Source organism: Moschus berezovskii, chromosome 18 (assembly GCF_049115385.1).
Source record: "Moschus berezovskii isolate FMDL1 chromosome 18, NW_MosBer_1.0, whole genome shotgun sequence".
NCBI classification, from domain to species: Eukaryota; Metazoa; Chordata; class Mammalia; order Artiodactyla; family Moschidae; genus Moschus; species Moschus berezovskii.
The window spans coordinates 55062049-55088951 of record NC_142477.1 but is presented as its reverse complement, the minus strand read 5'-3'; the positions used below and the strand labels follow the sequence as shown (position 1 = coordinate 55088951).

The window sequence follows — 26903 nt, the reverse complement described above, 5'->3', positions numbered from 1 at the left end:
TGCTGCTGCTAAGTCGCTTCAGTCGTGTCCGACTCTTCGCGACCCCATGGACTGCAGCCCACCAGGCTCCTCCATCCATGGGATTTTCCATGCAAGAGTACTGCAGTGCGTTGCCATTGCCTTCTCTGGGACTTGAGTACATATACATCATAAACGCTACATATAAGAAATGAATGGGGAGTATTAGGGGTTAGTGGTTGAGTATTATAAATTTCAGTAGCTTAGTTAGGCGAGGTGAGGGAATGAGCTATATGGCTATTTGGGGGAAGTTTTTGGAGGCAGAACTAGTACAAAAACCCTGAGGTGGGAGTGCACCCCGCAGTCTCAGGAGTGGCAAGGAGACAGCTGAGGCTGTGGAGAGAGCAGGATGGTAGTGAAGGACTTGGCATTTATTCTAAAGTAGGAGTAATCAGAGTTCTGAGCAGATGCCAGCAGGATCTGCTTTGTGCTTAAAAGAATCACTCTTGGCTGTCTATTCTGAAAAGGGGGCAGGAATGGAAACGTGGAAAGCAATCAGGAGGCTACTGAAATTACAATAAACTTAAATGAGAAAAGCTGTTGGTGTAGCAGTAAAGAGGGTCAGAATCTGGTTGTACAGGTGCCATGGAGAGGCCCATAAATAACACTCTCCCTATCCAAGTATGGAGCTGAGGGTTGGATTCAGGAGCCAGGTCGATGGAGATCAAAGTAACTCCTACTAACAGAACTGGAGAATGTGGCTTCAGAGCTAATGCCAGGCCAGCTCACTTGATACTCCACCTCTGAACTAGACTCACTTCTTTCCTGGCTGGGCTGACTAGAGGCTATTCCCCACCCAGGGCCGAGAACCACCCAGAACAGACCACTGGGAGAGTCCACAGAGAAGGAACTAGTGGGGCTGGGGCCATGGTGTCTAGTTCTTCTCTAAAAATAATCTCAAAGAATCATTCTTCTTCCAAAAGGTGGAGAGAGGCAGAATTACTAACGGAAGTCCTCTAAACATGAGAAACGGGGAATAGGTGTTCCTCCCACCACCACCTTTTAACTATATTTCCATGCCAAAACAACCTCTTTTACAGTCTCTTAAGCTTTGTAGGTGTGCATGTGTGTGTAAATGTTCAAATACAGAAAATAGTACAATGACTCCCCATTGCCCCCTTAACCAGCTAAAACAATCTTGAAATTACACACAAACCCCAATTAACTCATGACAACAAAACAAATATTTTTGGTCTTGGTTTATTCTGAAAAACTTAAGTTTTTATGGATGTTAGGACACATCAACAGTGTAAGAACTGCTGATGACTTGGCTAAAATTTGATAAACTACTAAAGATAATCAAAAGAATAGTTAAAATTATAAATTCAGATGGTGGCTTTGAATTTAGTAAGCTACTGTGTACTTAGCTGAAAACCAAATTAACACTAGAACTGCATTACAAATTTGAAATTGTAACGAAGCAAATAGGTTTTATGATGAATTAAAATACTAATATCAATAAAAACAAAATTCCCACTCCAATTCGGTATCAAAGCATTTGTTCTGCAAGTGGAACTTACAAAAAACATTTAGAATTAATAACAGAGTAGTAAACGTAATTTAATAGAGTTAGCTGACAATTGTATAGTAGTTTGAAAAAAGCTCTTCTCCTTGTTCAATGTCCCTGAGTGCAACAAGAATGACACATCGTAGTGGGCTGAAAACAAAAAGAAACACAGACAAAAGTTAGGAGCGTTAACAGATACAAGCTCATATTTTTAATACCACCAAGAGGGATTTTATTGATAATTTTATTCAGATTCCTTACTATCATCTTAATTTATGTATTTGATTTCCATAAGGAAATAGCTGTCATCACTGATGGAGGCATTTTAGAGTATATTTATTTTGCATCATTTAAAAAGTCCACAAATCAATAAGTTTATTCAACTGATTGCTTCTTTGAAAATGTTTCTATGTTCCAGCCCTCAAAAATGGTATCATAAAAAGCACTTTAAAATGACATTATAGTTCAACACTTCAAAAAAAGTTAATTTGTATCTTTGTATTCTGCAAAGCTGGAAACGTTCCTTAAAATTTATTGGAATTAAAAAAAATACCTTTTATGGACACAATAAGACATATGCATACCTTCAGTGTTCCTACTCTTCTAACTTTTCCTGTACTGGCTGAACAGTAATAATATTATGCCGCAGAGTATCAGGTTAAAAAAACTTCATTGTTAAAACACACATACATATAAAAACATAAAAGTTATCAAGTTTTAAGTACAGGGAATTGTCTAAGTTTTAAATATCATTCATCGTCAAAAGACAATTTAATAGGACCTGTATAAAATAAATTTTGCTAGCAACTGGCAGCTAAGTGAAATGATATACAGGTAATGTCTTCCTACAGTATTGTTAAAAAAAAACACCTCTTAAATATACAATTACTTATATTTAAAAATTGTTACTTGAGTATTCTCAGTAGACTTTCCACGTAATGCACAAAAAATAAATGTTACATTAAAAATACACATATTCTCGGGCTTCCCTAGTGGCTCAGTGGTGAAGAGTCCACCTGCCAAGGCAGAGGACATGGGTTCGATACCTGATCCGGGAAGATCCCACATGCTGCAGGACAACTAAGCCCATGCACCGCAACCACTGAGCCAGAGCTCTTGAGTCCAGGAGCTGCAACTTCTAAGCCCACACCCCACAACTACTGAAGCCGGTGTGCCTAGAGCCAACGCTCAGCAGCGAGAGAAGCCACTGCAATGAGAAGCCTGTGAACTGCAACTAGAGAGCAGACCCTGCTCCCTGCAACTAGACAAAGCCTGTGTGCAGCAAAGACGCAGTGCAGCCAGAAATAAATATTTTTATCACTTATATGTGGAATCTAAAAACTACAACATACTAGTGAATATAACAACAAAAAATTGACTCACAGAGAACAGACTAGTGCTTACCAGTGCGGGGAGGGGAAATACAAGGGGAGGAGAGTAAGAGGTACAAACTTCCGGGTATAAGACAGGCTACAAGGACGCAGTGTACAACATGGGGAATATAACCAAGATTTTGTAATGACTGTAAATGCAAAATTACCTACATTAACACATTTTTATGATGAACACAAAAATCTAAGTTATAAGTTTTCATTAAAAAAAACCCCCAAACTCTCTATAGTTCTTAGAAACTATATATATATTTTAAGGTACAGCATAAGACAGAAGATAGGAAAAACTCTTCAAGAAGAACTAACCTTTGTTTGTCATAGCTGTAGGCAATGTTTGGAAGATACTGCTTCAGTTCTATAGGGAAAACTGCAGGCACATCAAATTCCTGATAACAGACATTAGCTGCTCTGTCTAAGAACAAGTACAAAACTTTTAGAAACAGAACCATTTTATCAGGTCATGGGAAACTACTGAATTATGGCACTTGACTTATGGTTTTCTAAATTATCAGAAAATGCTCAAATTAATAATCACTATTATGTTCCAGGAACTGCGAGATTATATATATACGTATATTTGCATGTTTTATTATTTACTTTTTGAAGATTAGGAAACAGAGGCTCAGAGAGAATAAAGGTTAAGTAGAAGAGTCAGGCTTCAAGTTCATGTCTAACACCAAAGTCTGTGTTAAATGTAGTCAGATGATCAAGCTTATAGGAAAGTAAAGCCCTAGAGAAGATTGGTACCTCACAAACTTAGTAACAGAACCAGTGTACTGCTTAATCTATAAGGCTATGTTGAGGAACTGGACAAAATAATCTCTAAGTTAACTAGTAAAAAATAACTAAAAGAACAGTGATCAAAAGGGCAGTTATCAAATGCCTCATTTATTGTAAAATCAGAATAAAAACAGTTAAAGAATTCCAATTAACATATATCATTATCTCCGCAAATTCTCTGGTTGATATCAGCCATTATAAAATTTACTTCAGGGCTTTCAATAGCTGAGATATTAAACTTAACTGCCTCTGGCACTCAGTCATATGGCAAAGGAGGAACATTACCACTGCTGTATTTTTATCTCACAGCCCCAAGGTGCCAACTTACCATTTGAACAATTGTTCACATACTGTCCTATAGCCAATGGATTATGAATTTCTGATGTTAGCCATGTACTATCACTCATTTTTAAAGGGCCAAGTCGATCCCTCCCATTGCAAGATCTGAAACAGGTGAAAGCATTAGCTAAGAGACTGTTCCTCTGTACCTTAAAATTCAGTTAACCCTCAGTGAAATTTTTCTTAAAAACATTTTTTTGTTGTTTTAAACATTTTAATTCTGTATTGGGTATAGCTGATAAACAAACAAACAATGTTGTCACAGTTTCATGTGAGCAGCGTAGGGACTCAATCATACATACACATGAATCCATTCTCCCCCAGACTCCCCTCCCATCCAGGCTACCACATAACATTGAGCAGAGTTTCATGTGCTATACAGTGCTGGCTATCCATTTTAAATATAGCAGTGTGTACCTGTCCATCCCAAACTCCCTAATTATCCCTTCCCCCGATTCTTACCCCTATCCCCCACCCCCCAGCAACCATAAGCTCGTTCTTGAAGTCTGTATTAAAAAAACTTATCTAATCATTTGGGCAATTAACTAAATAAATTTTTTCTTTTTGGTCAATTTTCTAAATTGACTTTTTCAGAAGAGTTTAAGGTTCACAGCAAAACTGAGGAAAAGGTACAGATGTTTCTTTGGTACCCCCCATGCCCATACATGCACAGCCTCCCCAGTTTTCAGCATCCCCAACCAGAGTGGTATGTTTGCTACAACTGATGAACCTGCACTGACACATCATTATCACCCCAGAGTCTAGTCTGCCTCACAGCTCACTCTTGGTGTACATTTTATGGGTTTGGATACATGTATAATGAGAGGCATCCATCAGTAGGGTATCATAGAATATTTTCACTGCCCTAAAAATTCTCCATTCTCCACCTTTTGACCTCTCCTCACCTCCCCAGACTTTAGCACACACTGATCACTTTACAGTCTCCATAGTTTTGCTTTTACTAGAATGTCATATCAGTTCAGTTCAGTTCAGTCGCTCAGTCGTGTCCGACTCTCTGCGACCCCATGAATCACAGCACGCCAGGCCTCCCTGTCCATCACCAACTCCCGGAGTTCACTCAAACTCATGTCCACAGAGTCGGTGATGCCATCCAGCCATCTCATTCTCCGTCGTCCCCTTCTCCTCCCGCCCCCAACCTTTCCCAGCATCAGTCTTTTCCAGTGAGTCAACTCATCGCATGAGGTGGCCAAAGTATTGCAGTTTCAGCTTTAGCATCAGTCCTTCCAATGAACACCCAGGATTGATCTCCTTTAGAATGGACTGGTTGGATCTCCTTGCAGTATAAGGGACTCTCAAGAGTCTTCTCCAACACCACAGTTCAAAAGCATCGATTCTTCGGCGATCAGCTTTCTTCACAGTCCAACTCTCACATCCATACATGATCACGGGAAAAACCATTGCCTTGACTAGACGGACCTTGGTTGGCAAAGTAATGTCTCTGCTTTTTAATATACTATTAAGGTTGGTCATAACTTTCCTTCCAAGGAGCAAGCGTCTTTTAATTTCATGGCTGCAATCAGCATCTGCAGTGATTTTGGAGCCCAAAAAAATAAAGTCTGACACTGTTTCCACTGTTTTTCCATCTATTTCCCATGAAGTGATGGGACCAGATGCCATGATCTTTGTTTTCTGAATGTTGAGCTTCAAGCCAACCTTTTCACTCTCCTCTTTCACTTTCATCAAGAGGCTTTTGAGTTCCTCTTCACTTTCTGCCATAAGGGTAGTGTCATCTGCATATCTGAGGTTATTGATATTTCTCCCAGCAATCTTGATTCCAACTTGTGCTTCTTCCAGCCCAGCGTTCCTCATGATGTACTCTGCATATAAGTTAAATAAGCAAGGTGACAATATACAACCTTGACGTACTCCTTTTCCTATTTGGAACCAGTCTGTTGTTCCATGTCCAGTTCTAACTGTTGCTTCCTGACCTGCATACAGGTTTCTCAAGAGGCAGGTCAGGTGGTCTGGGATTCCCATCTCTTTCAGAATGTTCCACAGTTTATTGTGATCCACACAGTCAAAGGCTTTGGCATAGTCAATGAAGCAGAAATAGATGTTTTTCTGAAACTCTCTTGCTTTCTCCATGATCCAGCGGATGTTGGCAATTTGATCTCTGGTGCCTCTGCCTTTTCTAAAACCTGCTTGAACATCTAGTTGGGCTTTATATATTATGCAGCCTTTTCCAAATTGGCTTCTTTCACTTAGTAACATGCCCTTAAGTTTCTTCCATGTCTTGTTCTGGCTTGCTAAATAGATTTTTATTTAAACTACAAATGCCAGTGGTCAGAGTCATTGTGGTATGGGTCTGTCTCCTACAATTAAATTTGAACATGGTACCAACTTACCTATACACGACTTTTGATATTCCTTTGTCATTTCCATCAATGAGTACCCCATCTAGGCATCTAAAAATAAATGGATTTCCAATGGACTGGAAGAAGATTGGCTCGTACTTCTGATATACTGTACCTAATATATAAGACAAACACATATTATAGCAACCTATAAAAAACATAACCATCATGATAAAGGAGCTTCCTCTGGAACATAAACATAAACATAACACGGAAGAATTTGCTTTAATTTCTCTACCTTTTTCTAATGTTTCCATTCTCCAATCTAGAGTATCACATTCTCTTTGGCTACTTCCCTCATTAAATAGTGCCCAATAGCAGAGGAGCTACTCCGCGTTCAAGGTCAGGAGGGGGGGCCTTGAGGAGATACCCCTCGTCCAAGGTAAGGTTCAGCAGCTGCACTTTGCTGGAGCGGCTGTGAAGAGATTTTCCACGACCAAGGTAAGAGAAACCGAAATAAGACGGTAGGTATTGCTAGGGGGCACCAGAGGGCAGACAAACTGAAATCATAATCACAGGAAACTAGCTGATCTAATCACATGGACCACAGCCGAATGTGGTCCCCTGGAGAAGGGAATGGCAAACCACTTCAGTATACTTGCCTTGAGAACCCCGTGAACAGTAACAAAGGGCAAAATGATAGGATACTGAATGAGGAATTCCCCAGGTCGGTAGGTGCCCAGTATGCTACTGGAGCTCAGTGGAGAAATAACTATAGAAGGAATAAAGGGATGGAGCAAAAGCAAAACCAATACCCAGTTGTGGATGTGACCAATGATAGAAACATGGTCCGGTGCTGTAAAGAGCAATATTGCATAGGAACCTGGAATGTTAGGTCCATGAATCAAGGCAAATTGGAAGTGGTCAAACAGGAGATGGCAAGAGTGAATGTCGACATTCTAGGAATCAGTGAACTAAAATGGACTGGAATGGGTGAATTTAACTCGGATGACCATTATATCTACTACTGTGGGCAGGAATCCCTTAGAAGAAATGGAGTAGCCATCATGGTAAACAAAAGAGTCCGAAATGCAGTACTTGGATGCAATCTTAAAAATGACAGGATGATTTCTGTTCGTTTCCAAGGCAAACCATTCAATATTACAGTAATCTAGGCCTATGCCCCAACCAGTAATGCTGAAGAAGCCGAAGTTAATCGGTTCTATGAAGACCTACAAGACCTTTTAGAACTAACACCCAAAAAAGATGTCCTTTTCATTATAGGGGACTGGAATGCAAAAGTAGGAAGTCAAGAAACACCTGGAGTAACTGGCAAATTTGGCCTTGGAGCACGGAATGAAGCAGGGCAAAGGCTAATAGAGTTTTGTCAAGAGAATGCACTGGTCATAGCAAACACCCTCTTCCAACAACACAAGAGAAGACTCTACACATGGACATCACCAGATGGTCAACACCGAAATCAGATTGATTATATTCTTTGCAACCAAAGATGGAGAAGCTGTATACAGTTAGCGAAAACAAGACCAGGAGCTGACTGTGGCTCAGATCATGAACTCCTTATTGCGAAGTTCAGACTTAAATTGAAGAAAGTAGGGAAAACCACTAGACCATTCAGATATGACCTCAATCAAATCCCTTATGATTATACAGTGGAAGTGAGAAATAGATTTAAGGGACTAGATCTGATTGATAGAGTGCCTGATGAACTCTGGACGGAGGTTCGTGACATTGTACAGGAGACAGGGACCAAGACCATCCCCGTGGAAAAGAAATGCAAAAGAGCGAAATGGCTGTCTGAGGAGGCCTTACAAATAGCTGTAAAAAGAAGAGAGGCGAAAAGCAAAGGAGAAAAGGAAAGATATAAGCATCTGAATGCAGAGTTCCAAAGAATAGCAAGGAGAGATAAGAAAGCCTTCCTCAGTGATCAATGCAAAGAAATAGAGGAAAACAACAGAATAGGAAAAACAAGAGACCTCTTCAAGAAAATTAGAGATTCCAAGGGAACTTTTCATGCAAAGATGGGCTCGATAAAGGACAGAAATGGTATGGACCTAACAGAAGCAGAAGATATTAAGACGAGGTGGCAAGAATACACAGAAGAACTGTACAAAAAAGATCTTCACGACCAAGATAGTCACGATAATGTGATCACTGACCTAGAGCCAGACATCTTGGAATGTGAAGTCAAGTGGGCCTTAGAAAGCATCACTACGAACAAAGCTAGTGGTGGTGATGGAATTCCAGTTGAGCTATTTCAAGTCTTGAAAGATGATGCTGTGAAAGTGCTGCACTCAATATGCCAGCAGATTTGGAAAACTCAGCAGTGGCCACAGGACTGGAAGAGGTCAGTCTTCATTCCAATCCCAAAGAAAGGCAATGCCAAAGAATGCTCAAACTACCGCACAATTGCACTCATCTCACACGCTAGTAAAGTCATGCTCAAAATTCTCCAAGCCAGGCTTCAGCAGTATGTAAACCGTGAACTCCCAGATGTTCAAGCAGGTTTTAGAAAAGGCAGAGGCACCAGAGATCAAATTGCCAACATCCGCTGGATCATGGAGAAAGCAAGAGAGTTTCAGAAAAACATCTATTTCTGCTTCATTGACTATGCCAAAGCCTTTGACTGTGTGGATCACAATAAACTGTGGAACATTCTGAAAGAGATGGGAATCCCAGACCACCTGACCTGCCTCTTGAGAAACCTGTATGCAGGTCAGGAAGCAACAGTTAGAACCGGTCATGGAACAACAGACTGGTTCCAAATAGGAAAAGGAGTGCGTCAAGGTTGTATATTGTCACCTTGCTTATTTAACTTATATGCAGAGTATATCATGAGGAACGCTGGGCTGGAAGAAGCACAAGCTGGAATCAAGATTGCTGGGAGAAATATCAATAACCTCAGATATGCAGATGACACCACCCTTATGGCAGAAAGTGAAGAGGAACTCAAAAGCCTCTTGATGAAAGTGAAAGAGGAGAGTGAAAAGGTTGGCTTGAAGCTCAACATTCAGAAAACAAAGATCATGGCATCTGGTCCCATCACTTCATGGGAAATAGATGGAAAAACAGTGGAAACAGTGTCAGACTTTGTTTTTTTGGGCTCCAAAATCACTGCAGATGCTGATTGCAGCCATGAAATTAAAAGACGCTTGCTCCTTGGAAGGAAAGTTATGACCAACCTTGATAGTATATTAAAAAGCAGAGACATTACTTTGCCGACCAAGGTCCGTCTAGTCAAGGCAATGGTTTTTCCCGTGGTCATGTATGGATGTGAGAGTTGGACTGTGAAGAAAGCTGATCGCCGAAGAATCGATGCTTTTGAACTGTGGTGTTGGAGAAGACTCTTGAGAGTCCCTTATACTGCAAGGAGATCCAACCAGTCCATTCTAAAGGAGATCAATCCTGGATGTTCATTGGAGGGACTGATGCTAAAGCTGAAACTCCAATACTTTGGCCACCTCATGAGACGAGTTGACTCACTGGAAAAGACTCTGATGCTGGGAAAGGTTGGGGGCGGGAGGAGAAGGGGACGACGGAGAATGAGATGGCTGGATGGCATCACCGACTCTGTGGACATGAGTTTGAGTGTACTCCGGGAGTTGGTGATGGATAGGGAGGCCTGGCGTGCTGTGATTCATGGGGTCGCGGAGAGTCGGACACGACTGAGCGACTGAACTGAACTGAACTGAATAGCAGAAGGAACACAGAACCAACTTGTCCACACAGTCAAATAAAATATGACTATTTTGGTTAACAAAAACGTGAACACCACATTTTAGGCTCAGTTTCAAATCTGTGTTTTTGTTTTTTAAAGTAGATTTCTATTTGACATCTACTAAAGAGGCTTCCCTTGTGGCTCAGCTGGTAAAGAATCTGCCTGCAATGCGGGAGACCTGGGTTCGATCCCTGGGTTGGGAAGATCCCCTGGAGAAGGCAAAGGCTACCCACTCCAGTATTCTGGCCTGGAGAATTCCATGAACTATACAGTCCATGGGGTCGCAAAGAGTTGGACACGACTGAGCGACTTTCACACATGCTTTCCTTCACACAAAGAGACTTTTAAGAAATGTATTTTGTTCTTAATCAATTAGTGTAGATATATATGGGAATAGATGAGGCTGGCATTCAGGTTGTTTTTCCTTTCATTTCAAATGGAGGAAAGGAGAAAATATGTACATGGTGCTTCCTATGTTGCAGGCATGTTGAAAGTGAAGTCGCTCAGTCTTGTCTGACTCTTTGCCACCCCACTGACAGCAGCCTACCAGGCTCCTCCATCCATGAGATTTTTCAGGCAAGTGTACTTGAGTGGGCTGCCATTTCCTTCTCCAGGGAATCTTCTCAACCCAGGAATTGAACCCAGGTCTCCTGCATTGCAGACAGACACTTTACCATCTGAGCCACCAGGGAAGCCCTGTTAATCTATTTATTAAATTTATTTTAGTATTTATTTGTTTGTTGCTGGCTTGTTCTATTTAGTCTTTATGGAGTTAGGATAGTTGTGAAGGAGGAAACTGAGAGGCCCCTGTTTAGAGACATAGAAGATAGTAGAATGACTTCTTAACAAACAGGTCTGTCTGACAAACATTCACACATACTTTCTACTGCACCAGATAATAGTTTTAACAAATAACATATTCTACTGAGCATTCCAGTTAATGATCTTTTGCAAAGAAACTGCTTTACTTTTCAAGTTTAGAAATGGCAAGAAGATCTTTATTCAGTGATTTATAGATTTAATCTTTATGTTTTAATCCATATAATTTTTACCTTTAATTATTATCTAAGCCAAACTGACTTATTCTCTAGTAATTTCTAAGTAATCAGTCTTATCAAAGTAGGCCATACTATACTCGCCTAAATTTAAATATTGATTAGAAAAATTTCCTTAAAAGAAAAATGCATTTATCCCAAAATGCTCCCAGATACTTTCCAATACATGAGATAATTTACAAACAGTTAATTTCCAACTCAAGATTTAAAAGTCCATGGAAATCATATTTGAAGGGAAGGAATACAGATGCAGACACAGAGAATGGATTTGTGGCTATGGCAGGGGAAGGAGAGGGTGGGACAAATTGACAGAATAGCATTGAAACATATATATTACCATATGTAAAATAGATAGCTAGTGGAAAGTTGCTGTATAACACAGGGAGCTCAACCTGGTACTCTGTGACAACCCAGAGGGGTGGGGTAGGGGTGGTGGGAGGGAGGCTCAAGAGGAAGGGGACATATGTATACTATGGCTGATTCAGGTTGTTGTATGGCAGAAACCAACAGAACACTGTAAAGCAATTATCTGCCAATTAAAAAAAAAAATCTGTGGAAATCAGTTTCCAATACAACCCCTTACTCTAAGGCTTATAGGGTTAGGTATTTTGTTGAACTTATATTTATCTGTATATAAGAGACTCTTGGTCAAGTACTAATTATGTCATTACCGGGATACATAGATACAACCGCGCCTTTCCGTACCAATCCTTTAGTAACGAAGACACCTTTTCCAGCGGAAATCAATGAGCTAGGTGCTCGGGCAACACTGAAACCCAATGTCTTATAAAGAATTTCTTCTGGTGTAAAGGTATTTTGCTGCTGATGTCTGTATTCAAGCTGTTTCACCCTTGGATGCTGAACTGACAGTAGGTCTTGATATTTTGATTTAACAGGTTCTGGAAGCACAGTCAAGATATCTGATTGTTTACTGAAATCATTTACGAATAGAGCCTGGAAAACTTTCAGTAATGTTCCTAGGACATCTTCATCTGAGATAACTTTGTCTTTGGATTCTTCTGGAACATATCGGAGGGTCCTGAAAATGGGAAAAGTTTCTATTCACTACCCTTCAACTGATAAAAGCCAGACGGTCTTGATGTCCTCTGGTATACTGGCCTTTATGAGGATAATTCTCACGTGTTTGAAGGGCATAAAATTAAGACGTTCGGAAAAGAATTTTGGGGGTACAGTTCTAGTTACCTGACTCCCAACAATACTTACACAAGTCAACAACAGCTAATACTTATAAAAGGCCTATTCCATATCAAATTCTACTGGGTCCTTACTTTCATTATCCCATTTTTGCAGCAAGGAAACTCAAGCTTAGAGATGTTAGGGAACTTGCCCTACATCCTAAAGCTGGTAAACGGCAGAACCAGAAGCAGAAAACGGGCTGGTTCCCAGTACACCTAAAGCCATTATGTCCTCAAATTGCAGTGGCCCTTTTTACACGCGTGTAGCTTCAAAGACACATTTAACATTATATATGTCGTCAGTCTGGCTCTGCTGCAGCAGCAATGGCAACCCACTCCAGTACTCTTGCCTGGAAAATCCCATGGACGGAGGAGCCTGGTAGGCTGCAGTCCTTGGAGTCGCGAAGAGTCGTCGGACACGACTGAGCGACTTCATTTTCACTTTTATGCATTGGAGAAGGAACTGGCAACCCACTCCAGTGTTTTTGCCTGGAGAATCCCAGGGACGGGGGAGCCTGGTGGGTTGCCGTCTATGGGGTCGCACAGAGTCGGACACGACTGAAGCGACTTAGCAGCAGCAACAGCTTCAAAGACACATTTAACATTATACATGTCGTCAGTCTCTCTCAGGAGTACTTTAATGATCACTTTTAAAGTATTATTTTACTTCTTGTTTTACTTCAGTTCAGTCGCTCAGTCGTGTCCGACTCTCCGCTACCCCACGAATCACAGCACGCCAGGCCTCCCTGTCCATCACCAACTCCCGGAGTTCACTCAAACTCATGTCCACAGAGTCGGTGATGCCATCCAGCCATCTCATTCTTTATCGTCCCCTTCTCCTCCCGCCCCCAACCTTTCCCAGCATTAGAGTCTTTTCCAGTGAGTCAACTCGCCGCATGAGGTGGCCAAAGTATTGGAGTTTCAGTTTTAGCATCAGTCCTTCCAATTGTTTTACTTACAAGGAACCAATTTCCACCTCAGTTTGATAGTAGTAATGATGCATCTGAATTTACGTTTCTATAGTACAAAACTCTGGGAAAGCTCTTTGGCTATTAACCAGCCTTCAACCGAGCTAGTCTGCCTGTTTAAGTGAGCATCACGTTAACTTCTTCCAAGAAGGCAATTTACTAAAGCCAGTATTAACACTGTTCCTACGGCCATCTACTCAGCTAGATCGCCTTCTTTAGGCGCTGAATCCGTATTCTAAACTCAATACTCTGACTTGCTTTTAGTGGCTTTTTGCTCGTTTTTATACAGCAACAACCCCCAGCTGTTACCCTCATAGCCGAGCTGGGTTGTTTTCTCCGTACAAACTACGGAGCTGTAAAAATAAACCACGGTTTGGCTTTTCTAAGGCACTTCAAGCTCCTAACTTTGCCTTGATAGAGAGACGGCCACGCACCTTCACGCCGTGCAAGTTATTTCCCTTTTTGAAAAGTTCCTATTTTTTGCCCAAACACAAGCACCCAACCTCAGCAGACAGTAAGACTTAAAACTCTAGCCAGCGCCCGCGGGCAACAGGGCCTGGAAGACCTCGCAGCGCCGGGAACGACGGGAAATGCGCCTTAGGCCCCGCCCACCCAAAAGCCCCGCGGTGTCTTCGAGCCCCCCCGCCCGGCCTCTGGCTCAGCCAGCCTCCGCCTCGCCCACCTGGGGCCCTGCCCACTTCCAGCCCCGCCCACTCAGGTCCCGCCCGCCCGCCCGTCCCGTAGGCCGTCTTAGGCTCCGCCTGCTTCAGGCGCCACTCGCCTAAGGCTCCGCCCACCTCGTCCGCTAGGGTGAGTCCCAGCGGCCGCGATGGCGGCGTTGGGTGGTAGGAAGATGGGCTGGGTATAGCCGCCTCGCCCGCTCACCTCGGGTTGTGGCTTAGGTTCAGCGCGATCCAGGGTACGAAGCGGTACCTGTAACGGCGCCAGCGCTGCCAGAGGCGCCGCATCAGGCGGCCCGGCATGGCTGTACCGTGGCGCGTGGACGAGGACGGCGCGGGAGAGGTGGGTCGCGGCCTGGGGCCCGCCCCGACCGAGGAGGAGCGGAGGCCGCGCCGTCCCGCCCCTTCGTGGCCTCAGCCCTCTTGGCGCCGCTTGGCTGTCCTGGCACCCCTTGGCTCCAGTTGCCGCTCCTCCGTGCCTCCGCTTTATTGATGCCAGCTCGCTGAAACAGAGGTTCGTAGAGCTGTAGGAGGGCCCCTTATTTCCTTTTCCTTTCTTCATTCGCTCGTGTATTTTCACGCACGAGACTCAGTCATCTTCAGATCAGCAGATGTTCATTAAGAAATAGATATATTGGAGTGGAAATATAGAGTGGAAAGTCTGCTTTCCAGGAGTTTTTTTGCCTGAGAGTGAGGGTGAATCCTAACCTAAAAGTCTAAATCGAACTAGTCAGAACTACTGAAAATTCAGGGAAATTCAAGTAGCCTTAGGACTAACTTGTTCTATTCCAAATAGTAATAAGAAGAAAAAAATACGTCGAAGTTTCTATTTCACCCTATTATAATAGGATAATTGGCAAACTCCAGAGGCTCTGCTGTCAGGAGTTGTGTTTGATAAATTGACATCCTCTAGAGTTAACCTGATTTGCTAAATGTAGACAGTTCAGTTCCAGGATGTGTAACAAGTGGCATTCAGAGAGTAACTTGAAGGTCTCCAGACTTAAAAGGAACCAAAAATAACTAGTTGACTTCTTAGCTATAGTGATATACTTATCTTTAAAAGCAAAAAAGCAGTTTTTGTATATATTTCCAGTGCTTTAAAATTTTTTATCATAGGTTTAATCATCCAGGTGTACACCTAGTACAAAGGACCATTTTGCCCAGACCTTATTTATTTACTTTTTTGAATTACAGTTGACATACATTATATTAGTTTCAAGTATGCAAGATAATGATGTGATATTTTTATATATCGCCACCATAATGTAGTTAACGTCTGTCACCGTATATAGAAAATTTTTTTCCTGTCACGAGAATTTTTAAGATGTACTCTTAGTGACTTTGAAATGTGCAGTACAGTTTTATTAATTGTCATCTCCATGCTGTACATTACATCCCCATGACTTACTATTTTATAAAAGAAAGTTTGTACCTTTTCACCCATTTCATGCATTTTGTCCACCCCTGACAACTACCAGTCTGTTCTGTTTCTATGAGCTTGTGATTTTTTTTTTCAGTTCTTTTTTATTTTTGATTCCACATATAGGTTAGATTATACGCTTCTTGTTCATCTCTGTTTTATTTCACTTAATAATGCCTTTAGGGTTCATCCAGTTGTTGCAAATGGCAAAGTTTCATGTTTCTTTTATGGCTGAGTAGTAATCATTGTATGTGTGTGTATATTTACTGCATCTTCTTTATCCATTCATCTATTGATGGGCACTTAGGCATTATTGTTTCAGTAATAATGCTGCAGTGAACGTGGTGCAGATAACTTTTCGAGATTACGATTTGGTTTCCTTTGGAAACAACCAGAAGTGGAATTGTTGGATCATATGGTAGTTCTAATTTTAATTTTTTGAGGAACAGCCATACTGTTTTCCATAGTGACTGCATGATTTACACCCTTACAAACAGTGCACGAGGGTTTGCCTTTCTCTACATCCTTACCAACACTTGCTTTTGGCTGTCTGTTTTATAATACCCATTCTGACAGGTGCAAGGTGATATCTCATTGTGGTTTTGATTTGTATTTCCCTGATTATTTAGTGTTGTTAGCATCTTTGCATGTACCTGTTAGCTATTCAGATATCTTCTTTGGAAAATTGTTCAGATCTTTAGCCCATTTTAAAAATCAGATTGTTTTGCTGCTTTGATTTGAGTTGGAGAATTCCATGGACTATAGAGACCATGGGGTCACAAAGAGTGGGCATGACTGAGCAACTTTCACTTCACTTTATATATTTTGGACAGTACCCCTTATCAGATTTGTGGTTTGCAGATCTTTTTTCCCACTCAGAAGCTTGCCTTTTCATTTTGCTGATGTACAGCAGCTTTTTAGTTTGATGTAGTTATACTTATTTTTTATTTTTGCTTTGGTTGCCTTTTCTTTTGATGTCAAATCCAAAAAATCATTGGTAAGAGTGAGCTTACTGCCTGTGTTTTCTTTGAGGAGTTTTATGATTTCAGGCCTTACATTCAAGTCTTTAATCTATTTTGAGTTATTTACTTTTTGTGTATACTGTAAATTAGTAGTCTAGTTTCATTCTTTTTCATATGGCTGTCTCGTTTTTCCAACATCGTTTATAGAAGATACTGTCCTTTCTCCATTGTGTATTCTTCTCTCCTTTTTTGTAAATTTATTGTTGTAAATTTATTTATGTGCATGGCTTTATTTCTGGGCTCTCTATTATGTTCTTTTGATCTGTGTGTCTATTTTTATGCCAGTGTCATTCTGTTTTAATTACTGTAGCTTTGTAATATTTGATAACAGGCAGCATGCTGCATCCTGCTTTGCTCTTCAATACTGCTTTGGTTATTTGGGATTTTTTGTGATTCTATACAAGTTTAAGAATTGTTTTGTTTCTGTGAAAAATGCCATTAGGAAGTCGATTGCATTGATAGGGATTGCACTGAATCTGTAGATTGCTTTGAGTGATATGGGCATTTTAACAATATTAATACTTCTAACCCATGAGCATGAAATATCTTTCCATCTATTTGTGTTTTCTTCGGTTTATTTCTTTAATGTCTTGTAGTTTTCACTATCTAGGTCTTTTGCCTCTTGGTTAAATTTATTCCTAAGTATTTTTTTTGATGCATTTGTAAATGTGGTTGTTTTTTAATTTGTCTTTCTCCTAGTTCTTTATTAGTGTATAGAGATGCAACAGATTTTTGCATGTTGAAATTGTTCCTCACACGTCTTCTGAATTTGTTAGTTTAACAGTGTTTTGGTGGAGTCTTTAGAGTTTCTTATATTTTGTATATTCAGTTTCTTTTATTTATTAAAGATATATTTTGGAGTCTCCCCTTATTAGTTCGTATAAGTATACTTCATTCCTCTGTTTCTAAGGTTTCAGCTTCAAGTTTAATATTTAATGTAATTTTCTGGTAGGTATAATTTATAGACTTTAAAAAGTTCTCTTCTGTTTTTGATTTGTCAAGAATTTTTGTCTTAAGTTTTAAATGAATGGTGAGTATCAAATACTTTTCTTTGCTATTTATTGAGAGGATCACATAATTTTTCTTTGTTCTCCCGTTAATGTAGTAAATTATAATATTGTTGTTTAGTCAGTCAGTCGTGTCCAATTCTTTGCAATCCATGGACTGTAGCCCTCCAGGTTCGTCTGTACATGGGATTTCCCAGGCAAGAATACTGGAGTGGGTTTACATTTTCTTCTCCAGGTATCTTTCCCACCCAGGGATCAAACTCATATCTCTTGCATTACAGGCAAATTCTTTACTGCTGTGCCATTGGGGAAGCTACATTGTCAAATGTTGCACCATCCTTGGATTCCTGAGATGACACTACTCAGTTGTGAATGACACTTTTGTCACACTCTATCATTTAAAAAATTTATGTGCTGGGTCTTTATTGCTGCATGCAGACTTTCTCTAGTTGCAGAGAGCAGGGGCTACTTTTCCTTGTAGTATGCAGGCTTCTCATTGTGGTGGCTTCTCTTGTGGCGCACAGGTTCTAGGCACTTGGGCTTCAGTAGTTGCAGCACGTGGGCTCAGTAGTTGTGGCGCACAGGTTCTAGAGGGCAGGCTCAGTAGTTACGGTGCATGGGCTTGTGGCTCTGCAGCATGTGGAATCTTTCCTAACCAGGAATCAAATGCACATTGGCAGGTGGATTCTTTTTTCAGTTTCATGGCTTGTTTGTAGTTTTATTTCAGATTTTGGTATTGGGCTTATGCTGACCTCCTGAAATGAGTTCAGAAGTGTTCCTTTCTCCTCTGCTTTCTAAAAAAAAAAAATTTAACTATAAGATTGGTGTTCTTTCTTTATTGAATGTTAATAGAATTCACCACTGAAACCATGGGCTTCTAGTTTTCTTTGATAACAAATTGAGTTTCTTTTAAAGGTTGTAGGGCTATTCAGAATTTCTCTTTTGTCTTAAGTTTGATAAGTTATATTTTTCATAGAATTTGTTCATTTCATCTAAGTTGTCAAATTTGGTACTATAAAGTTGTCCATAAATGTAATCTTATTGTCTTTTTAATGTCTATATGATCTGTAGTGATAAATTCATTCATAATTTTGATGATTTGTGTTTTCTTTTTTCCTTCATCATTGTAACTGGAAGTTTATGGATCTTTTCAAAGAAACAGCTTGTGATTTTATTAATTTTCTCTGTTGTTTGTCTGTTTTTTATTTGTTCATTTTATTATTATATCCTACTCACTTTGGGTTTATTTTGCTCTTCTTTTTTCAGCTTCTTGAGGTAGAACTTTAGCATCAGTGTTTTTAGACCTTTTTTCTTTTCTACTATATGCATCTAAAGTTAAAAATTTCCTTCCAAGCATTATGTTAGCTGAGTCCTGGGAATTTTGATGTATTTTCATTATTTAAAATTTCTCTTGTGATTTCTATTTTGATTCATGATTTAGAAGTGTTTTTAATTTCTAAATATTTGGGATTTCCCTAGATATGTTACTGTAATTGGTTCTTAATTTTTTTGTCATTAGAGAATAAGTGTGTTTTCAGTTCTTTTAAATTTATTAACTTGTCTTATGTTCCAGGATATGCTCTCTCTTGGTGAAGCAAATGTGGCTGAAAAGAGTTATACTTTATAGCTTTTTGGTTTAAATTTCTATAAATGTTAGGTCATAGTGGCTGGTAGTTTCCTTTAGATCATCTGTGTCTTTAATTATTTACATAAAATTTTAAATACAGATAAATGAGAAACAACAGACTGCCAGACAGTTTTCTAATATATAATATATGACAGTCAAAAGATTAGTATTGGTAGGCATGGAGATGTGCTGTTGTCCAAAACTGCCCTCTTCTCCCTGATTCTTTACCCCTGCTTCCTGTTGTTTTCATTCTTGAAATACTCTACCCAGTTAAAGATATGTGTGCTGTATTTTTTCATTTAAAGCCCATTTATGCTGTTAATCACAAAAATGCCATGTAGGAAAGATAAAGTTGATTTATTAATATCCTAAAAATCCACAAATAGTGCATGTGTCCCTAAATGGATTCTAACTTCCAGAATTAGTTCAGAATGAGATTTCAACAGATAATCTATAGAGCACCTAGGGCATCTGAAGCCCTAGTGTAGGAAACAGAGACTAAACAAATAATATCAGACAGTGATGTGTGCCCTGGAGAAAATGAGGCAGAGTCCTGAGAAGAGGGTGGGACGGCTAACTTTGTGTGTGTCATCTGTTTCCTCCTGGGACTTCACTCTCTTTATAAAGGTCACTTGGGGGTGGGAATTGGTGTAGTGACATTGGATAGGGTAGTGGCGTATATGACTGAGACCTAAATGACAAGAAGGCACAAAACTTGGGAAGATCGGTGGGGAGTCTGGATAGGAAATACAAAGGCAGTGAGATGGGGAGGAGCTGGCTATGTTCAAGCAAGGAAAAGAGGGCCATGTGGCTGGAGCATGATAGTAAAGGAGAAGGAAAGATGTTGTCAGGGAAGAGGCCAGATCATGTGGGGCATCGCAGGTTCAGGGAAGAATTTGAGATTCTTAGTGTAGTGGGAAGTCTTTGGAGGGTTATGAGCAGAGAAGTAATAGGATTTGATTCTTGTTTTTAAAAGACCAGTTTGAGTGTTTTATGGATAATAGGTGGGCTGTCACCATACATGGAAGGTTAATTAGAAGACTAATAGTTCAGGTGAGAGATAATAATAGTTTAGACTAAGTGGTAGCTATGGAGATGGACAGCATGAATGGATTAGGGCTATATTTTGGAGGAGCTGTCGGGACTTGCTGATGAATGGATGTGGGAGGGTGAAGTTTTAAAATACCTGTGAGAAATGTCAAGTAACTCGATGAATATCCACACCTGTAGCCATAATCAGAGATAAAATTAAGAATCTTTAGCCAGAAGACTTGAAGAAGAGATGGCAAAGAATGTAGATAGAGCAGCAACCGTGAGTTTTGCAAGATATAGGCCCACGATGACTTGATCAAAAGCAGTTTTGGTGAAAAGTTTGAGTGTATTGAGAAAATGTGAGGTGAAGTAGGAAAAACAAATGTACACAACTCTTTCAGTAAGTTTACGAAAAGAGAGGCAGGGAAATAGGGCCAAAGGTGAAGAGAACTTTTGTAAGATGAAAGATCCTGGAGCGTATTTGTGTGCTGATGAGAATGATCCAACAGAAAGAAAGAAATTGATTGAGATGTATGACTAATTTTCAGACTAAAGTTCTTGAGAAGGTGGGAGCTGATTCAGAGTGTAAGTAGAGAGGTCCTCTGACAGGAGCACGGATGCATCTTCATCTGAAGCAAGACGGAAGGCAGAGATTGTGGGCTCAATGGAAGGTGTGTTAGGGGATTTGGTTGGAGAAAGTTGAGGGCTAAATTGTGATGGTTTCTAGTTTCTCATTGACCTATGAGGCAAGATCTTCAATGAGAATAGTTATACGGGAATATTGGAATTTTGAAATGAGAAGATAAGATTTAAAATAGCCCAGAATTAGAAAGCCAATCTTATAGGGAAATGCAGGAGGGAATTACTGAAGCATTTTAAATAAACTCACCAATGTTTTTCTGCTCATGGACAAGAAAAGAGGGGTTCTCTTTCTACCTTCAGAGGGAGTTAAAGTTCCTCTCTCTGTACTAAGTGATGAAAAGATTGAGTTTATGTTGACAAATTAGCAGATAGTCAAGCATTTTATGAATTCCTGGCAGTTTATCCACTTAATATTTTTTATGGTCTGGTCTGGATCAGTAAATAACTTAGAGCTTTGACTTTATCCAAGAAAGAACTGCTTTTCAAACTGTTGGAGGACAAGCTTATTTTGCATGAGTCATTATTTCACAGTTCTTTGCTGTAAGAGAGTTGATGTTTAAAGTTGGTGGATATTCTGGAGCCTACTTGAACAGCTACATCATCTAATGTGGGTAACTTAACTGGCAAATATTTATTCATTGATAACTGTGTGCCTGCATCCAATATTATGGTCTAGTTGGAAAAACATAATTATAAATATTAAATAGTAGTTACCACAGAATTTGAGTATGAGTTACTGGAGTTAAGGAGTGCTTCAGAGAGAAGTAGATAGAAGAGAGGTGGAAAGGAAGGGCTAGCGTAAGCCAGCAGTTCTCAAAGTTGTGCCTAGTGACACTGGGGGTCTCTGCGACCATTTTAGAGATCTGCAAGGCCAAAACTATATTCATAATAGTACTGAGAGGTTGTTTGTCTTTATTCTCTTTCTCCCACAAGGGTACAGTGGAGTTTTCTAGGGGTCACATGATATATGGTAAGACAGAGTGAATGCAGAAGTAGGTATGAGTATGCAGCCATCTTTTATTAAGCCAGAAATAGATTTGCAAAAATATTAAAATACCATTCTTTTCACTACTTGGGGGAATTTAGCTATTTTTCATAAAGATACGTTATCCATATTAACATATAATAGATTTTTAAATTATTTTTAATGAATAAGTAAATAAAGTTTATCAGTTTTAATATGATACCCTAAATATCAATAGATATAATACATAAACAAAAGCTCCTTGGGGATTCTCAGTAAAATTTAAAGGATAATGGGGTCTGAAGACAAAAACAATCACGAATTGAGTGTTACAGCCACATATTATAATGCAAATTTTTATTTTTTTATTTATTGGAGGCTAGTTATTTTACAATATTATATTGGTTGGTTTTGCCATACATTGACATGAATCTGCCCTAGGTGTACATGAGTTCCCCTTCCTGAACCCCCCTCCCACCTCCCTCCTCCCCTTATCTTCCCTCTGGGTCATCCCGGCACACCAGCCCCGAGCATCCTGTAACATGCATGGACCCTGAACTGGCGATTTGTTTCACATATGATAATATACATATTTCAATGCCATTCTCCCAAATCATCCCACCCTCACCCTCTCCCACAGAGTCCCAAAGACTGTTCTATACATCTGTATCTCTTTTGCTGTCTCGTATACAAGGTTATCATTTCCATCTTTCTAAATTCCGTATATATGCGTTAGTATACTGTATTGGTGTTTTTCTTTCTGGCTTACTTCACTCTGTATAATAGGCTCCAGTTTCATCCACCTCATTAGAACTGATTCAAATACATTATTTTTAATGGCTGATTAATACTCCATTGTGTATATGTACCAAAGCTTTTTTATCCATTTGTCTGCAGATGGACATCTAGGTTGCTTCCATGTCCTGGCTATTATAAACAGTGCTGCGATGAACATTGGAGTACACGTGTCTCTTTCAGTTCTGGTTTCCTCAGTGTGTATGCCCAGGAGTACGATTGCTGGATCATATGGCAGTTCTATTTCCAGTTTTTTAAGGAATCTCCACACTGTTCTCCATAGTGGCTGTACTAGTTTGCATTCCCACCAACAGTGTAAGAGGGTTCCCTTCTCTCCACACCCTCTCCAGCATTTATTGCATGTAGACTTTTGGATAGCAGCCATTCTGACTGGTGTGAAATGGTATCTCATTGTGGTTTTGATTTGCATTTCTCTGATTATGAGGGATGTTGAGCATTTTTTCATGTGTTTGTTAGCCATCTGTATGTCTTCTTTGGAGAAATGTCTGTTTAGTTCTTTGGCCCATTTTTTGATTGGGTCATTTATTTTTCTGGAATTGAGCTGTATAATGCAAATTTTTAAAAGGAAAGTTGTGACAAGGCATTTTATTAACTTCAGATATTGAAGTTAACGTCAGTTCTGTGAATGACAGTAGTATATTGCATATTGATAAAATTTGACACAAAGTATTTTGAAGTCATTTTGTGCTTTAGGGTCTAAAATACCATGTGAAATAATTATCATGAAGGTGGTTTTCCCAGGGCGAGGCCTATCCAGATGTGTTGACCCCTGCAACTTCCCCAAATGGGGAAAACTCAGCTGGATAATTTGTGGTAGTGGAGGACTGTGTTCATACTTTCCCTTGGAAAAAAGAAACTAAAAAATAAGAAAATACTGCATAAAAAGGAGAAAAAAGTGGTCTCTGTTATTCTGTGAATTAGCAAAACTCACCTCTTTCTCCAGGCTTCCCAGGTGGCGCTAGTGGTAAAGAACCCGTCTGCCAGTGTAGGTAGCCGTAAGAAAATTGGGTGTAAACCCTGGGTCGAGAAGATCCCCTGGGAGAAGGGCATGGCAACCCACTCCGTTATTCTTGCCCAGAAAATCCCATGGACAGAGGAACCTGGCAGGCTGCAGTCTATAGGGTCGCAGAGAGTTGGGTACAACTGAGCATGCTTGCACACAACTGAGCACACACACACAACAACCTCTTTCCCCAGCCGCTTTGCTGCCATCTATAGTTTGAGAACCATTGGCATGAGCAAAAGTGCAGAAGTGGGAGTGAATACTATGGGGTATACTCAGAGTAAAAATTTGCATTAGAAATAGTAGGAAATGAAATAGGCAGAGTAAGATCATTATGAAATCTTGTGATAGGCAGTAAGTAGGTAGTCATTGAAGGTTCTTAGCATGTGGGAATAGTTTGAGAAGCTCAGAGGAACAGTGGTTGGCAGCAGGGGTGAGAGTCAACCAAGAGCAGCGTGGAATTGAAAACAGAAAACCAGGAAAGAAGGCATCAAGTGTCTTTTAAAAGCCTTTCTTTGGTTGTAAACTGTTAACTCTTGTCTCAAGGGGATAGCAGAATAGTATTGTCTTCTAAGAAGATGGATAAACACTGAATTTAAGGTTTTGATTGGAAAATGGAATTATCAGTGAATTGCTTTGAGTTTTTTCAATTTTCTAAAAGGAGCAGTGAGATTTATTCTTGAGAAAGAAGTGGTGTGAAGTCTAATTTTCAGTTATTTGTCAGTTAGTACACTGCTAAGATCATCCTTTCATTCAAGAAAACATTTACTCTGGTGCCCTCTTCTGGATGTTGTGTCAGTTCAGTACAGTCGCTCAGTCGTGTGTCTGACTCTTTGCAATGTTGTGTAATTCCCTAAATAATTCTACTGGTGGTCAGTTAGTGAAGGCTGAATTGCCACTGAAATACAAGAAGCCCATTACAGGGGAAAAAAGGGAATAAGGGGAAAAAAGGGAATAAAGGTAAAATGCAAAAATAAATGAAACCAAGTTGAAGAATTACAAATATTTTCCCAATTTTTTATTTTGAAAATTTCTAACCTATAGAAAAGTGCAGGGAACAACCGTATATCTTTTATATAGGTTCATCAGTTGTTAACATTTTGTAACAATTCCTCTCTGTCTCCACCCCAACACACACACAACATATGCCTGTGCACTCATGTCAGAATGACATTTAAAGTGAACAGTAATTCACTATCATGAATATAGCTCCTATTTAAATTTTTCAGATTTCAAAAATACTTTTTATAGCTGTTTGTTCTTTTATTATTTGCTTTTAAAATTGGGTCAAAGTTAATCTAGTCTAATTTAATCTATTCCTGTTTCAAAAATTTAGAGAAGAGTTAACACCTATCCTTCTGACACTATTCTAAAAATCGTAGAGAAAGGAACATTTTTTTAACTCATTCTGTGAGGACACCATCTCCCCGATACCAAAACCAGACAAAATATCACAAAAAAGAAAATTACAGGCCAGTATTACTGATGACATAAAATGCAGATATCCTCAACAAAATCATTATCAAACCAAATCCAACAGTACATTAAAAGGATCATACACCATGATCAAATGGGACTTATCCCAGGGATGCAAGGATTTTTCAGTATCCACAAGTCAGTCAATGTGATATATCACGTTAACAATTTGAGGGATAAAAATCATATGATCATCTCAATAGATGCAGAAAAAGTTTTTGATAAAATTCAGCATCCATTTATGATAAAAACACTCTCCAGAAAGTGGGCATAGAGGGAGCATACCTCAACATAATAAAGGCCATATATGACACACCCACAAATAACATTATATTCAGTGGTGAAAATCTGAAAGCATTTCCTCTAAGATGAGGAACAAGACAAGAATGCCTACTCTTGCCACTCTTGTACCACCTGCAGCAGTCAGAGAATAAAACGAAACATCAACCCAGATTGGAAAAGAAGTGGAACTGTCACTGGTTGCAGATGACATGATATTCTCCATAGAAAATCCTAAAGATGCTACTAGAAAACTACTAGAGCTCATATCAATGAATATGGTAAAGCTGAAGGATACAAAATAAATATACAGAAATCTGTTGCTTTTCCACAGCCTAACAATGAAATGTCAGAAAGGAAAACAAGAAAACAATGTCATTTACCATTGCATCAAAAAGAAAATACCTAGGGATGAAGCTACCTACAGATGTGCAGGACCCATATTGGAAAACTATAAGACAGTGAGGAAAGAAGCTGAAGACAACACAAACAATGAAACATATGATGTATCTGTTCCATGTTCTTGGTTTGGAAGAATTCATATTGTTCAAATGACCATATTACCCAAGGCAATCTGTAGATTCAGTGCAATCCCTAGCAAAATACTAATGGCATTTTTCACAAAACTAGAACAAATAATTTAAAAATTTGTATGGAAACACAGAAGACCCCCAATAGCCAAAACAATCTTGAGAAAGAATAATGAAGCTGGAGGAATCACACTTCCTGATTTCAGACTATACCATAAATTACTACAAAGGTATAGTAATGAATACTGGCACAAAAACAGGCAGGTAGATGAATGGAACAGAGTGGAGAGCCCAGAGGTACATCCATGCCCTTACGTTTAATCTACAACAAAGGAGGCAAGAATATACAGTGGAGAAAAGACAGTCTCTTCAGTAAGTGTGCTGGGAAAACTGAACAGCTACACATAAAAGAACGAAATAACGTTATACCAGACCACTTGACCTGCCTCTTGAGAAACCTGTATGCAGGTCAGGAAGCAACAGTCAGAACTGGACATGGAACAACAGACTGGTTCCAAATAGGAAAAGGAGTACGTCAAGGCTGTATATTGTCACCCTGCTTATTTAACTTATATGCAGAGTACATCATGAGGAACACTGGGCTGGAAGAAGCACAAGCTGGAATCAAGTTTGCAAACCTAAATGTAAGACCATTTCCTAAAGGAAAAAGCAGGTAGAACACTCTAACATAAATCACAGTATTATCTTTTCAGATCCATCTCTGGAGTAATGGAATTAAAAACAAAAGTAAACGACTGGGACCTAATTAAACTTAAAAGCTTTTGCATAGCAAAGGGAAATCATACACAAAATGAAAATACAGCCTATATGATGGGGGAAAATATTTGCAAACAATGTTACCAACAAGGAATTAATTTCCAAAAGTAAATAAACAGCTCATACAGCTTAATAGAGAAAAACAAACCAAAAAACAGCTCAATCACAACATAGGCAGAAGACATAAATAAGCGTTTCTCCAAAGAAGACATATAGATAGCCAACAGGCACATGTAAAAATACTCAATATTACTAATAGGGAAATGCAAATCAAAACTATGATGAAGTATCACCTCATACCAATCAGATTGAGCATAATCAAA

At 39.5% G+C, this 26903-nt stretch overlaps 1 protein-coding gene across 1 annotated transcript; it reads right to left on the bottom strand.

Moving 5' to 3' along the window:
* Nucleotides 1-1116: 1116 nt before the first annotated feature.
* Nucleotides 1117-14324, bottom strand: SETD9 (SET domain containing 9). The gene is made up of 6 exons (XM_055422032.2): nt 14191-14324; nt 11813-12180; nt 6402-6525; nt 4025-4140; nt 3223-3328; nt 1117-1675 (listed from the first exon to the last, which is right to left on the bottom strand). The coding sequence occupies exons 1-6, from the start codon at nt 14286-14288 to the stop codon at nt 1588-1590; spliced, it is 900 nt and encodes a 299-aa protein (XP_055278007.1). The 5' UTR covers nt 14289-14324; the 3' UTR covers nt 1117-1587.
* Between the last annotated feature and the right edge of the window lie 12579 nt (nt 14325-26903).